The sequence below is a fragment of the Raphanus sativus genome, chromosome 5 (genome assembly GCF_000801105.2).
Source record: "Raphanus sativus cultivar WK10039 chromosome 5, ASM80110v3, whole genome shotgun sequence".
NCBI lineage: Eukaryota > Viridiplantae > Streptophyta > Magnoliopsida > Brassicales > Brassicaceae > Raphanus > Raphanus sativus.
The window spans coordinates 38,019,389-38,033,630 of NC_079515.1; the positions used below are offsets into that span (position 1 = coordinate 38,019,389).

Here is a 14,242-nt window from a genome sequence, read left to right on the forward strand (position 1 = left end):
ACTAACAGGGTAGCTGTATTTTGGTAGAGGTAAATGGGTAAATAACTAAATATCATGACTTTGATTGTTTTGAGAACTTGATAATGTTGTATACTCGGATGAGTTTTCCCGGATGACTTACATGAACAAAAATGATTAATGGCTTAGTAACTTATTAGTGAGTAATTAACTAAATTAAGAAATATGAAAAGAAACGTGTTCAACGTGTTCAAAAGGCGTTATAATGCACGACCACTTTGTCACGTGTTGTAGTACATTATAGTATGAGTTTAAAATAAAGGGGATAATTATACATTGCCTTTTAGCTAAGATGCATTGTTGTTTTTATGTCGACCTCAGACATAGTTATCAAGATATAATTGTGTCAGCAATGGTACATGAAAATAAAGGCAAAATTTTTAAAATATGATCCACATTTTCTTTTGCTAAATTGTAAATTTCATATTAATGAAAAAAGATCTACAATGAAACCTTAGTTTTAAGCCATCTTGGCAAAAAAAAATGGGATAAAGAAGACAACTCTAATTAGGAACTAGATTATCGCAACCAAATAGACATGAGAAAGCTGAAGTGTTTGCGCTCCCTCTTGACGGAAATGATGTTTCTTACTTCCCTATCATTACCAGAGAAAACTGATACCGTAGAGATGAATATTTGGTTGTGAACCAAATTGTTTCTATGTTTCCAATGAGCATAGATGAACACTAGTGCTTGTGTGGCTATTTTTCGCTACAGCTTCATGTCTTTTCCCCTTGCAGTCCGGATCCAGGATAGTAGCTCCGACTAGTTTCTAGAAAAAGAGGCACAAGGAGGTTGGCATCTAATGAACTCCTCTCTCCACACCTCCAAACATAATCGCATGATAACAAGAGATGATCTCTTGTTTTGATATCTATGGAGCAGAAAGTACATGTGATTGGGACATGCATTCCCCAAACCGCAAGCCTTTATCTCGTTGGGAGTCTATCATAGTTGGCCACCCACATCGTGAAGTATGTTTTTGGTACCGCTCCCTTGAACCAGACAACATCCACCCACTCTTTAACTGGTTGTCTTGTCCTCAAGACTTCCCATGTCGTGCAAGATTTGAAGGTTCGCAACGGTGAATCCCCTGCAATCCTTTAAAGTTATCATTAATGTCCACATTAAAAAGAAGAGAGATAGTGGTAAGGTGAGAATGGAGCTCGACTTCTTGCGCATATCTTGGGTGTGGAATGACCAATTTCAGCCTATAATTGCGTCATCAACCACTGAGCTCCTCCTGATTCTTAGAGCTCACGAACCAAGAGGACATATGTAGTTAATCAACTGCCCCAACTTTTTCTTTTTTTGTCAACTTGGGGCAGTTAGTTAATCAACTGCCCCAACTAATCCACCATTTTTAATAATAAAAATTAAAAAGTTTAAAACACTAGTGGTTCAATTTTACAAAGAAAAAAACAAGTTCTGTTATGAACAATTTAAAACATCACTCAAGGAGTGTTCTAGTATAGGTTAAAGCAGTTTTTTTTTGTTTCTAATAATAAATATAAATTGATATTAATAATTTTATCATTATAACTACAACAATATTTGTTTGATAAAATGTGTCTCATCATTCAAATCCAAATTAAACTATTAAAGCTGATGTGTTAATAATATTATAACTCAAAATTATTACAATATTTTTGATATGTTAGTCAATATTAAAGCTCAAAACTATATTTTTACGAAAAGTTATAATTATTTTAAAAGCATCCAAAGTTATTTATTTATATATTTAATTTAAAGATCAATATAATTATATATGTGTTTGATTTTATTATATTTTGAATTAAATTTATATTATATATTATATTTTAAATAGCTACTCTAATTATGAAAAATAGTAATAAAAAGTTAAATAAATTATTTTAAATTTTAGTAAATAACAATTTAATTCCTTTTGAGAAATAATACTAAATTGATTTTACACCACTTTTTTATCAAGATATATAATTATTTCATTTAAAATTATTTTAAATAACTTTCTTTAATTAAGAAAATAAATAGTAAATAAACTTTTATGTAAATTGATTTTGATTGTACCGTACTATTATTCATTTTTATCTACTTTCACCATTTTATATTTATGTTTTATACCGTTAAATATGTTTGATCCATTTTTATTTTGTTAGATCCACTTGGTTTGCTATATCAACAACGTTAGATATAGAACTTGAATTAAGCAACAAGTTGATTAGGCAAACTACAAAAGAATGATTGCACAATCAAACAAAGTATGCGTAAGTGGATTTCTGAAGCGGTTGTCCATAAAAATTACTTCTGACACCGATGCCTAATTCCTATATTGCATAATGATAGCGAACTTACTAAAAATGAGAATATATTACATAAAATTTAATATCAAAAGCATTTTAAACTATTAACACTATTTTGGTATGAAGATTATACTATCTTAGTATAATATCAACACACAAAAAAAATTCTCCAACAATAACACTAAACTTCACATTAAAATTATTTTATAATATTATATATATTAAATCTTTTTTTTTGTCATCGATAGAAGACAAATAGACTCATATTGACTCTGTGTGCCACATTGGTAGCTCTGCATCCATATGAACGACAAATGACAGCTGCTTTCTGACACAACATCCTAAACTATCCGCCTTTACATTTTTCGTTCTTGATATATGAATGATCTCCGAGCTGATGAAACATTATTGCAGGTTCTTGATATCTTCCAGATAATTTGCAAAAGCGGGCCACTCTTCTGGTTCTGAAACCATCTTCACCAATTGAGAACAATTCGTCGTGAAAGTAACCTGAAATTGTCGTAAATTCCTCATACACTCCATTGCCTATATTAGTGCTTTCACCTCCGAGTGAAGGGGGAAAATACTTGCCCTGACATTTCTTACTCTCATCAAACCTTCATAACCATCTAAATTACTATACCAGTCTTGGCCGGAGAATAACTCGTCTACCTTCCAAGATCCATCTATAAAGCACTAATGTCCTGGAATCAAAGGCAGGGTTGAGACCTCTGTGCGATGTTCTGTTTTCTGATCTTTCAACGTTTGTACTTCTGCCCAAAGTGTTGATTCCATTTCTGCTAATTTAAGTGTATCCCGAGAATTTATATCAAGGTTACTAAAAACCTTGTTGTTCCTTACTTTTCAGATATACCACAAGATCCATACAAATTGATGATCTTTCAATTCTGGAATGACTCTTCAGAATAAATGATCTATATTTGTGAAAAGGGAATCAGCGGGGAAAGTCGTCCGACTTAAAGGAATGTTTGAAATGGCCCAAACCTGGCGAGTTGGAGGAAATTCAATCTTTTATTTATCATTTATTTAATTGTATCTTTTATTTATCATTTATTTAATTGTATGTTTTATTAAGAAAATAAATAAATAATGTTTTAATGAGATAAATAATGTTTTATCGTGGTGAATTTTTGGGAGTCTACAACATATTCAAAGGAGGAAATCAATTGTTGCTATACTGTGTATTATTTTTCTTGTAAGAACCATTGTATTTAAAATATTTTTTTCCTAATAATGCTACCCCTGAAAAGACAGCTTTTGGTGTTATTCGAGAAGTCAATAAAAATAAAAGGAAAATATCTCACACATACTATAGTGATGATTGGTTTATAGTGATGATTGGTTTGACCGTGACTCTAAAAATTTAGATGTAGGATTATGGATGTAAAGTTGTTAATTACTGTAAATGTTTTTGCATAAATTTTTGATGTAATCTAATTTATTATAGTTGTAAATTATAATTTGTAGATATTTTAAAATAAATATGTGATATATATATATATATATAATCTTTTATTAATTAAATTGTTTATATTAATTATTATTTTTATAAATTATCAAAGTTTACTGATATTTAAAATGTGATATGTAAATAATATTTATGTTATTTAAAATATTTCAATAATTTAAAAATATCTAGTCTAGAAACAAAATAATTAAGATTATCATAAATAATATGTAAATCAACAAATTAAATGAATGTTCATGCATATGATTATAACTGTAAGAAAGCACTTAAGCCATGTATATATATATATACCACTGAAGACAATAGAGCACAAAAGCAAAAACAAAGTAAATAACAAAATGAAGTGTTTGTGGTTGATCGCGTTTCTAGTGTTCGTGATCACACAAAGCTACAACGATCTAGGAATAGAAGCTGCGTCAAGTGATGGTTTTGTGAGTAGGAAAGGCGTCCAGTTCATTCTTAACGGTAAACCATTTTATGCCAATGGATTCAATGCCTACTGGCTCATGTACGAAGCAACCGATCCGAGCACAAGGTACAAGATCACACATGCCCTTGAAAACGCGGCCGGTCAGGGTCTGACCATCGCACGCACGTGGGGATTCCGTGATGGCGGTTACCGTGCTCTCCAAACCGACCTTGGTTCCTACAATGAACAAACGTTTCAGGTACGTACACATGCACGTGAAATCTAGAGTTTACTCACCAAGTGTAAAGCCTTAGTCTAAGTATATTTTTATGTTAATAATTCGTTTTACATCTTTGATGGTGGAAAGGGTTTGGATTTTGCGATAGCCGAAGCAAAAAGAGTCGGTATAAAAATGATAATCGCATTTGTCAATAATTTTCCTGACTTCGGAGGAAAGAAACAATACGTTGAGTGGGCTAAAAGTAAAGGCCAAGCCATAACTTCCGAAGACGATTTCTACACAAACGCTCTTCTTAAACAATCCTACATGAACCACGTCAAGGTACACATACTAAACTAATTAACCCTATTATATCTAGTGTATATATTTTTTTATCCAGCCTGCTTGCTTAGTTAACATTTATAACAACATTTATTTTAAAGATACTAAATTATATAACCTATGATCTTTTGCTTTAGACTGTGGTGAACAGAGTGAATACATTTACCAAAGTTGCATATAAAGATGAACCAACCATTATGGCTTGGGAGCTCATGAATGAGCCACAATGCAGAGCAGATACAAGTGGAAAAACCCTTACGGCTTGGATTAGTGAAATGGCTTCTTACGTAAAATCACTTGATTCAAAGCATCTCCTATCTACGGGATCTGAAGGTTTCTATGGTCAATCAACTCCTCAAAGAATGACTTCTTTAAATCCGGCTGCAGCCAACATTGTTGGTAGCGATTTCATCGCTAATCATAATCTTGATGCCATTGATTTCGCATCCGTTCACTCTTACCCGGACACATGGTAATAACAAACTCACGTAATTACTTAACACATCAGCTTATAAAAGGTCATTTACGTTGCTATTCTAGTCCATCAGATGGATTATCTTGTTTTTTTTTCGCTAAAACCTAACACTTTTTAAAGCTTTTGTTTTATATCCATAGACAAAAGTAAGCAATATGAGGATAAATGATTTTCTACTCAAAACATGTTTGGTTTCATAAGTTTTGGGGTTTATGGGATCATTGTTTAGGATGCAATTGGATTGTCATTTTTTAAATGGAATGATGTAGAAGGGTTTACTTTATCAATTATTCACAAAATATAATTTGCTTGAAATAAAATAAAATGACTATTCCATTAATTTAATATAATAAAGATAATTAATCAATTGAAAATATTTCAATATATATTTGATGAAAAATAAATAGAATGAACTTATTTTGTTTTTTATTCAATCCATTAAATGGAAAATCATTTCTTAAACATCGGGTGTTGTAATAGGAAATTCTTTTTTTCTAAAGTTGAACAACATTACATATTTCATGCTTTTGAATTTACAGGTTTCCTAAGTTAGATGAGAAATCTCGACTGGACTACTTGAGAAAAAATCTCGAAGGCCACATTGAAGATGCGCAAAATATTCTTAAAAAGCCTCTCATTCTAGGAGAATTTGGAAAACCTTCAGATGCACCAGGCTATACTCAGGCTCAGAGAGATGCCGTCTTCAGTACGGCATTCGACATCATTTACGCGTCTGCCCAAAACGGTGGTGCGGCCGCGGGAGCATTGTTTTGGCACCTTATTAGTGATGATATGAACAATTTCAAAGATGCCTACTCCATTTCACTTAGTGATAAATCTTCGACTATCTATATCATTAGTCATCAGGCACGCAAGATGAACTTGATTGGTCGAAAAGGAAAGGCAAATCACAAAAACAAGAATTAATATTTAAAAGGTTATTCTATAATAATTTAATCATTTTATTTTCGTTATCAATTGTCACAATTAAGTTAAGTGACAAATTAAATCCAGGTACGCTGAAATGATATCCAATTCCTCAATTTTATATAACCTCCTAAGCTTGTCTCGTACCTTCACATAAACATACTCATTAAACCAAAATTATGTTAAAAGAAGATTAAGTAGCTTAACTACATAAAGTGACCAAAAATATTTTTAAGATGAATATTTTGAATTATATTATGGAACTAAATCTCAAGTTGCATCATTCAAGCTCATGCCTAATCTCTTTCTATAAGTTTTGAAGTCACGAAAATGCCTAACATTTCATTTGAATCATTCAAACACATGCCTAAGACACATTAGTTATTGTGTAGAAATAGCTCACATCCAATTTAGCTCACATCCAACACCACCATACATGCTTGATGCCTGTTGCCCCGTAAATATTATGTCATATGTCCATGTCACACAAGTTTTTTTCATATACAAATTTAGTTCAATTTCAAAACAGAATTTAATTGTCATTAGCACAATTTTTAAGCGAAATTTAATTGGACTACTTAATGCTAAATTGTCTTTGCGGAGTTTTCTAAATTGGCCTTATTTTGTTCTCCTTATCTTTTGGTGGATTATCCTGATCATGATGTATGGTTATACATGTCGTTATTCACCATATCGTTGTTCGCCGGTGGGATAGGTCTGATTCAGCTATCCGATAAGTTTAGGATGGATATGAAGCATGCTTATATCATGCTTCTTTGCGGTTGGTGGTGTTGGCTTCTTGGCAGTTATATTTTTATTTACCTCCCCAGTATAGTCGTGGCTATAATTCTTATCGGAACTTACTGGATGTTCGCCTCTTCTATCCTTTCGTATAATTTCTGCGGTGAGGAATTTTCTATAAATTCCAGAGATTCCCCTCTTCCTGCTTAATTCTCTTGCTTATTTTTTCTTACTGGTATTATAGACATTAAAATTAAGTAATGGTATTGTAAGTCCCATGTAAAAGACTCGACGTTCTGAGTTTAATGACATGTTAACTTCTTGCTTTGACCATTTATTTGAGACTTTTTAGCTATAAAATTACTCATACATATCCTTAGTTAACTTCGACTAATCAAAAGCTATTCATGACTTTTGGAAATTTGGTAATTGTAATCTATATAACATCATTGTGAACTTTAAGTCAAAAAAAAACATCATCGTGAACCAAACGTAAATACCACTATCAGAACAATATACTGTTTTCGGACCAAGTCCATAGTGAAACATGGAGAGAAACTATAGTATAGCTAAGAGCATCTCCAAAATGATATTCTATTTTGAAGTTTTCAAAATTTCATATTTGAAGTTTTAGACTAGTAGCAAAACTTCAAACTCAATTTCAAAAGAATTTATATTTTATATTATGGTTCTTATATTTGTAATATTTAATTTAAATTCATAAAACTTTATAAATAAATTACACATATATAAAAATATTATACAAATATTAATTAACAAAATTATACAGTAAAATATATGATTTTACATAGAAATACATAATTAAGTATTAAATTACAAGTAAAATACTATATTATTCTATAAATTTATATTCATACTACTTTCATATATGATCAATTAGTGCATTTGTTAAGTTTTCTGATATTATTGTTATCTAAATCTAGTTTTGAAAAAAAAATTATTTTTAAGTTTTTATTTAGTTTTATTTGTAAAAAGAATTATGAAAGCAAATTTGAAATAATTATGATTTATAAAATTTTGAAAGATTAAAAAGATTAAAAGACAAAATATTGAAGAATCATAAATACAATATGTAAATGTAAGGACCAAAATATAATGAAAAATATGAAACTTTAAATTTGAAGTTTTGAATAGTGATACTCTATATTTGAAGTTTCACTACTCAAAACTTCAAATTCAAAGTTTTGAAGTTTCTTTTTGGAGAACAAAAAATTTCATATTTGAATTTATAGAGTGTTTTTTAGAGATGCTCTAAGTATTGAAAGAAAAATAACGATTAAGGTAAAAATCAGAGCCGACCTTCAGAAGTTTTAGGTTACAAGCATTTTATAAAATATTTAACCTAAACATGTTATAAAACAGAAAATCTGTCGATTAAATATTGAAGTTTGTTTTGTAATTGGCAATAAATATTAACCCCAGTCATCCGATTAGCTATTGAAGAACTGAAAACATGCCGTGAGTGTCAACATATATAGGAAGGGTTTCAAGTAGAGAATAAAGTACTTAAAAGAGTATATTATTATTTAACTCACTTCCATGGCAGTCCAAGGATTCTAAGATCATCAAGTGGCCAAGACATTAAGAAACTTGTCAGAATAACACTTCATTAATGCCCAAAATAAGTATGACAAAGAAGGAAAGATGTATTCATACACCTGAGAGAGAGACCAAACGTTCAAGAGCATAAAAATCTAGGTCATCTGGAAGAGAAGGAAAAATCTTCTGCTTCATCAACTATTGACAAAGTTGCAAACTCTGGCGTCCCATCAGCACCTGCATGAGCCCATGTATTATGAATCTTGGACAAGAAAAAGAGAGAGCTGGTCATAATGACTAGGGTACATGAGGATAGAGCTATTATCACCAACCTTAGGCATGTTCATCCATTTGTCCACCATCTTTTTCCACTTCTCTACACATCACGTACAAAAAACATAATATACTTATATTAGGGAGTAAATGTTGTAAGTAAATCCAATTAGTATAAGAGCAGTTCCTTAGAGACATTTATTTTACAATTAATTATTATTTGGTATCAAAAGTTTATGATGTATAAAGAAAAAATATAAACTTGCCAGCATTAAACAGAATACATATATTAAGGAGTAAAACGTTTATACTGATTGGATGGTTGTTTATAGGGACATTTATTTTACTATTTAGATATCTTTTACTGCAGATAGTTTGGATGGTGTTTGATTCTCTTGGATTTAACAAAGTTTTAATATGCACATCACACAGAAGAAAGTTCAAACTCTTAATGACTCAATGGATCGGCGCACCAACAAAAAGTGGCAACTTAGAACAGCTTGACGTTAAGCTCTCTCTTCGGCCTAACTTGTTCCTGAAGATAGGTTTTTTCTGCTGCACTGTCTATTGGTGGTTTTATTTCTCTTTTTCTTTATCTTCTTTCTTTACTCTGTTTCTTTTCCTTTGTTTCTTTGTTTCTTTGCGTAGTTTTCTTTGTATTTTTCCAGAGGCTTGCCTCCACTTGGGTCCTTTGACCGTTGCTCTTGAATGATAAACTCAGTGTTAAAAAAAAAAATAGAACAGCTTGACGTTACCTTTTCACTAAAACTCCACAAATGAAAGTTTGCAAAATTTCTCAGATTTGTTGTCACTTTTACAACCGAAATTGTCTTGCTACCCACAGATTTTTTTTTTTTTACAACAATGAATTACTCTAACGTGACTCCACCGGTTCAGAAAGCCAAACCGGAGATATCGAATCGACATATAACATAGCTATGGTGAACTCCTTGCTACCCACAGAAATTTAAAAGCTTTAATCAGACTCTAAAACTTAGCCCGGCTAGAAGGTAGAAAGCGAACTTAGCCCATGGCTAATATAATTAGATGGGATAAATTCTTCACAATTAAGTGAGATTTTGAAGAGACTCTCTTTTCAAGGAGGAAAAGGAAACTCCATTAACGCCAGTGGAAAGTTTTAAGATTGAAATTTCTTATTCATGGATCATGGAGAGAGAGAGAGAGAGAGAGAGAGAGAGAGAGAGAGAGAGAGAGAGAGAGAGAGAGAGAGAGAGAGACTAGTTTATGTAAAGCTCCGGAAAATAGATCTGTCTTTAAAGATAAGCTTTAAAAAAATTATCAGAAAAAATTAGTTTAATCTATATTGGCATTTACTTTAAACAAATAAAATCTATTTTATCTTAAATAATTATTTTATACATCTTTTTATTGTTGTATTATAGTGATCAATAAATATATCATATTTAAAATTATTTATGGCATCATTTTCTTCATTATGGACTTAAACAACCAATTGGTAAATAATATATATAATATTACTTAAAATGAATGATATAATTATTTTAAAGCATTAGTATATATTTTAAAAATATTTTGTAAAAGTAGATAAAACATTGTAGATATAAGACATAAGTTGTTTGCATACAAGTTTTATTTGCAGAATAAAAAATACTAGAAAAACTATTTACATAGGTTTATCTATATTTTATAATTTTATATCTTAAACATGAGTTATAATATCATGTATATATTATATTTGATAAAATCATAGACGTGAGCGGTATATAAAATAATTTATTCATAAAATTTAAATATACTAAAGAAATAAATTTGTACCATTTACAATTATCATCTGAAACATTCAAAATATATAAAATTACAATAAAGAGATGAAATTTTTTTTTTTTGTTATTATTTTTTTTCATTTTGAAAATTTATAATACATCACATCTAATATTTTTTTTCTTATGTTTTATAACTATGGTAATGCATATATATTTATTATCTTATATTTTTACTTCTGTAACTGAATTACATCACAATCTGTAACTGAATAACATCATAATTAATTTTATACTATGTCATAAATTCATAATTAAGAAAAATCCATGTCACATTTTTTTGTTAGACATGTCATTATTTTTTTACAGAGTGATTATATGGATGACACATGTACATATAGATAATGTCTAAGAGATTACTTTACTATGAAGTTGTTATGAGCAATAACCAGTCATGGAAATAGACAAATAAAACATTATATAAAAACCCTAAAATAGTAACTGTATAGAATAACATCATGATCCCAAAGAAAAATGTAACTATCTTCGCATGGGTCTCTTGAGTAGCGGTCTCTGGGCTTTTCTTTGATTTGGGATATTTTCCAGTACTTGTATCGTTCTCTGTCTCTTGGCTTCGAAAATTAAAGAGACATCAAGAGTTGAAATATTGAAACGAGTATAAATATCAAGAGGAGAAAGACTAACCCTTGTCATGTTGTTGGTAGCTCTCTTTGAGTCTCCGCTTTGCATTCTCAAACTTGGCCTCTTGATCATCAAGAGCTTTGTGTTTCTTGTAGCGACAAGAAACAAAGACAATAGCTGTTAGAACATAAAATAACGAACCTAACATCAAGACTTTATTAACATATATATATATATGCTCACATCTTGTTGAGATTCAGCAATTTCCCGCTTCTGGTCAGCAACAACAATAGGCTTTCTTTGGGTAGCATGTACCATTTGTCCTCTGGTTTGCTTTGGTTGTCTTCTAGGATCATCAAGAACATGTGTTGAGCGCCTCATAGGCATAACATCAGCTTCTTTTCTCCTCATCTGTTGATTCTTTTTGTCCCTCCCAATCACATTGGCTTCACATGTACCATCAGGTCTCCTCATCATTCGACTTTGCACTCTTCTTTCATGTTTGGGCTCCACACTGTCAAGAAGATCTGAAAACATACCACGAATGTCAACATGTATAGGATGGGTTTCAAGTACAGAATAAAGTACTAAAGAGTATACTATTAACTCACTTCCATCGCAGTCCAAGGAATCTAAGATCTTCAAGTGGCCAAGACATTAAGAAACTTGTCAGATCAATAACATTTCATTAATGCCCAAAATAAAATATGACAAAGAGGGAAAGACATATTCATAAACCTGAGAGATTTCAAATGCAGTAGGTTCAGGAGCATAAAAATCTAGGTCATCTGGAAGAGAAGGAAAGTTTTCTGCTTCATCAACTATTGACAAAGTTGCAGACTCTGGTGTCCCATCAGCATCTGCATGAGCCAAGTATTATGAATCTTGGACAAAAAAGCTTCTCGTAGTGACTAGAGTACATAAGGAGAGAGCTATTACCAGCGACTTCCTTAGGCATTTTCATCCATTGGTCCACCATCTCTTTCCAAGCTCTGTACATACATCACGTACTTATTTAGGGAGTTAATGTTCTAAATCCAGCTAGCATAAGAGCAGTTCCTAGCAACATTTATTTTACTATTAATTATTATTTTGTATCAAAAGTGTATATGATGTCTAAAGAACAACATAAACTTGCCAACATCAAACAAAATACATATATTAGGGAGTGAATGTTGTAAGTAATCCAACTAGCACAAGAGTATCTCCTAGCGACAATTTAATAAGATTTAGATATCTTTTGTGCAATTAATTTGCCTGGAGTTGATTCTCTTGGAATCTTTTTTTTTTCTTTTTGTAACCGGATTCTCTTGGAATCTTTTACCAAAGTTTTAATGCACATCACACAAATGAGAGAGTACACGCACAAAGAGACTAAACAAATTAAAGAAAAGTTCAACTCTTACTGAATAAGAGTCTTTGCACGTTTGCTAATCTTATCAGAACCATGTTTCCTCAAGAGATTAACAGCCTTTCCGATTTCAGTATCCTGCAAAAACGCAAACCCTTCAATCAGTATGCAACATATTTTTATACCAAACATGGTAGGATCTGAGATTTTAGAAACCATAAATATTTACTAAAAGCATTAATTAAAAAATCATAATTTGGAAGTCTATTTCTCTCTATATATATAACCATTAAAAAATTTGGGGGAGGAGTCAAAGTTGTTTCACTGAGTTGTGAACAGATCATATACATTATCAAAACAGCACCAGAAGCAAACCTTAATAAGATGAACACTGATAGACATGGACGCAAGCTTTGTCAGGGATTCGAATAACACAGATGGCTGCAAAAGCTCAGATGATAGAAACCAAAATCAGACAATCAGAACTAATATCACAAAAAGAAAACGTAAAACTATCACTGCTTCTGATGTAATTAAAGCAAAGAGACAAAACCTCATCATGTCTGTTCAACAAGATATCTTTGATCCTCATGACCTCATCAACAATCTCACTATTGTTCAGTTTCATCTCACCTTCTTCATGAGCCTCATCATTTGTCTTACCGTCATTGCTGGTCTCTTTGTCGTCAGCTTTAGATAGCTCGTCACATCCAATGTTGTTGCTCCCTTGACAAGAGAAGAGAAGCTTGATGATTGTGTCTCTCCTGGATTTGAACTCCTCTGGGGAATCGGTGGCAGCGACCATGATGGCATGCTCGATTATCCCAAAGATATCATAATCCCCTCGTAGGAAATAGTCCCTCCAAGTATCCAACGAGGCTGATGGTTTCATAATCGTCATCTGCAAGAAATGGATCTAGAACTCAGGTTAATAAACCTAGAGAAAACTCCAAAACGTAGGTTTTGAACATGGCTTTCCAGTCAAAAGAATCCTGAGAACCTGATCAAACTCTTCCAGGAAGTGCATAAGAACTACCCAGAAAATTTGAAAAGATTTTTTGGAGCCAATTAAGATAACACAAATGAAGACACGAGAATAAACCAACAAAAAGACACAACTTAGAACAGTCTGACGTTACCTTTTCACTTAACCCCACAAATGAAAGTCTGCAAGAAAGTCCTTTAACATTTTTTTGAGCAAATGATTAAACGGTATACTAAAATGGTTAAGGTGTTCCAAAAAAAAAAAACTAAAATGGTTAATATATTGATAAATAGTTATTCGAAAAGTTATTCTGTGAAATTTTTGATTAGTTTGTTTTATCGTATAAATCTCTAGTTAATGAGTTTTATAGTAAAACATTCTTTAAATGACAATGAAATAAATTTAAAGTGATGTATATATATCCTTATAATTAATGTATCATTTATTAGTTTGTAATAATATATATTCGTAAAACATCAATTCTGTAATATAATTAAACATAAATCTATGGTTAGCAAATATAATCTATTTGTTTTTATTAGTGGCTTGTCCTATGGTTGGATGGGATTTGCATCTATACAAATCCGGATATTGATTGAATGCTTGAAAAGTTAAATAATCTGCCATTCTTAGGATAGTAGGAATAATATCCTTATACTTAAAAAGTTAGATTACTTACCATTGATCCTTTTGATCAAAAAAGATTACTTACCATTGTTGTATAATAAGTTGAATTGAAAACTTTTTTTTTGAAACATTTTGAAATGAATTTTAAAACGTTAAGTT

General features: G+C 31.2%; 1 protein-coding gene and 1 pseudogene across 2 annotated transcripts; one reads left to right on the forward strand and one right to left on the reverse strand.

The window, feature by feature from the left end:
• Positions 1-4,127: 4,127 nt before the first annotated feature.
• LOC108858953 (mannan endo-1,4-beta-mannosidase 3-like) lies at positions 4,128-6,020 on the forward strand (annotated as a pseudogene).
• A 4,863-nt stretch (positions 6,021-10,883) lies between these two features.
• On the reverse strand, positions 10,884-13,524 carry LOC108860941 (probable mediator of RNA polymerase II transcription subunit 26a). Of its 2 annotated transcripts, XM_057010929.1 has the most exons (9): positions 13,025-13,524; positions 12,847-12,912; positions 12,527-12,609; positions 12,060-12,112; positions 11,859-11,980; positions 11,732-11,759; positions 11,364-11,647; positions 11,184-11,268; positions 10,884-11,110 (listed from the first exon to the last, which is right to left on the reverse strand). In XM_057010929.1, the coding sequence occupies exons 1-9, from the start codon at positions 13,370-13,372 to the stop codon at positions 11,019-11,021; spliced, it is 1,161 nt and encodes a 386-aa protein (XP_056866909.1). In that variant the 5' UTR covers positions 13,373-13,524; the 3' UTR covers positions 10,884-11,018. The 2 variants fall into 2 exon arrangements, with proteins under 2 accessions (XP_056866909.1, XP_056866908.1); XM_057010928.1 differs by having other exon boundaries at positions 11,364-11,759.
• Between the last annotated feature and the right edge of the window lie 718 nt (positions 13,525-14,242).

What these genes read in the sequence shown, in the direction of transcription:
- LOC108860941 (XM_057010928.1), bottom strand. Translation starts at nt 13,372, where the DNA reads ATGACGATTATGAAACCATCAGCCTCGTTGGATACTTGGAGGGACTAT. An exon ending in TCAGTGTTCATCTTATTAAG is followed by an intron (nt 12,610 to 12,846) that starts GTTTGCTTCTGG and finishes GCGTTTTTGCAG; the next exon opens with GATACTGAAATCGGAAAGGC. An exon ending in CTGCATTTGAAATCTCTCAG is followed by an intron (nt 11,760 to 11,858) that starts GTTTATGAATAT and finishes GGCCACTTGAAG; the next exon opens with ATCTTAGATTCCTTGGACTG.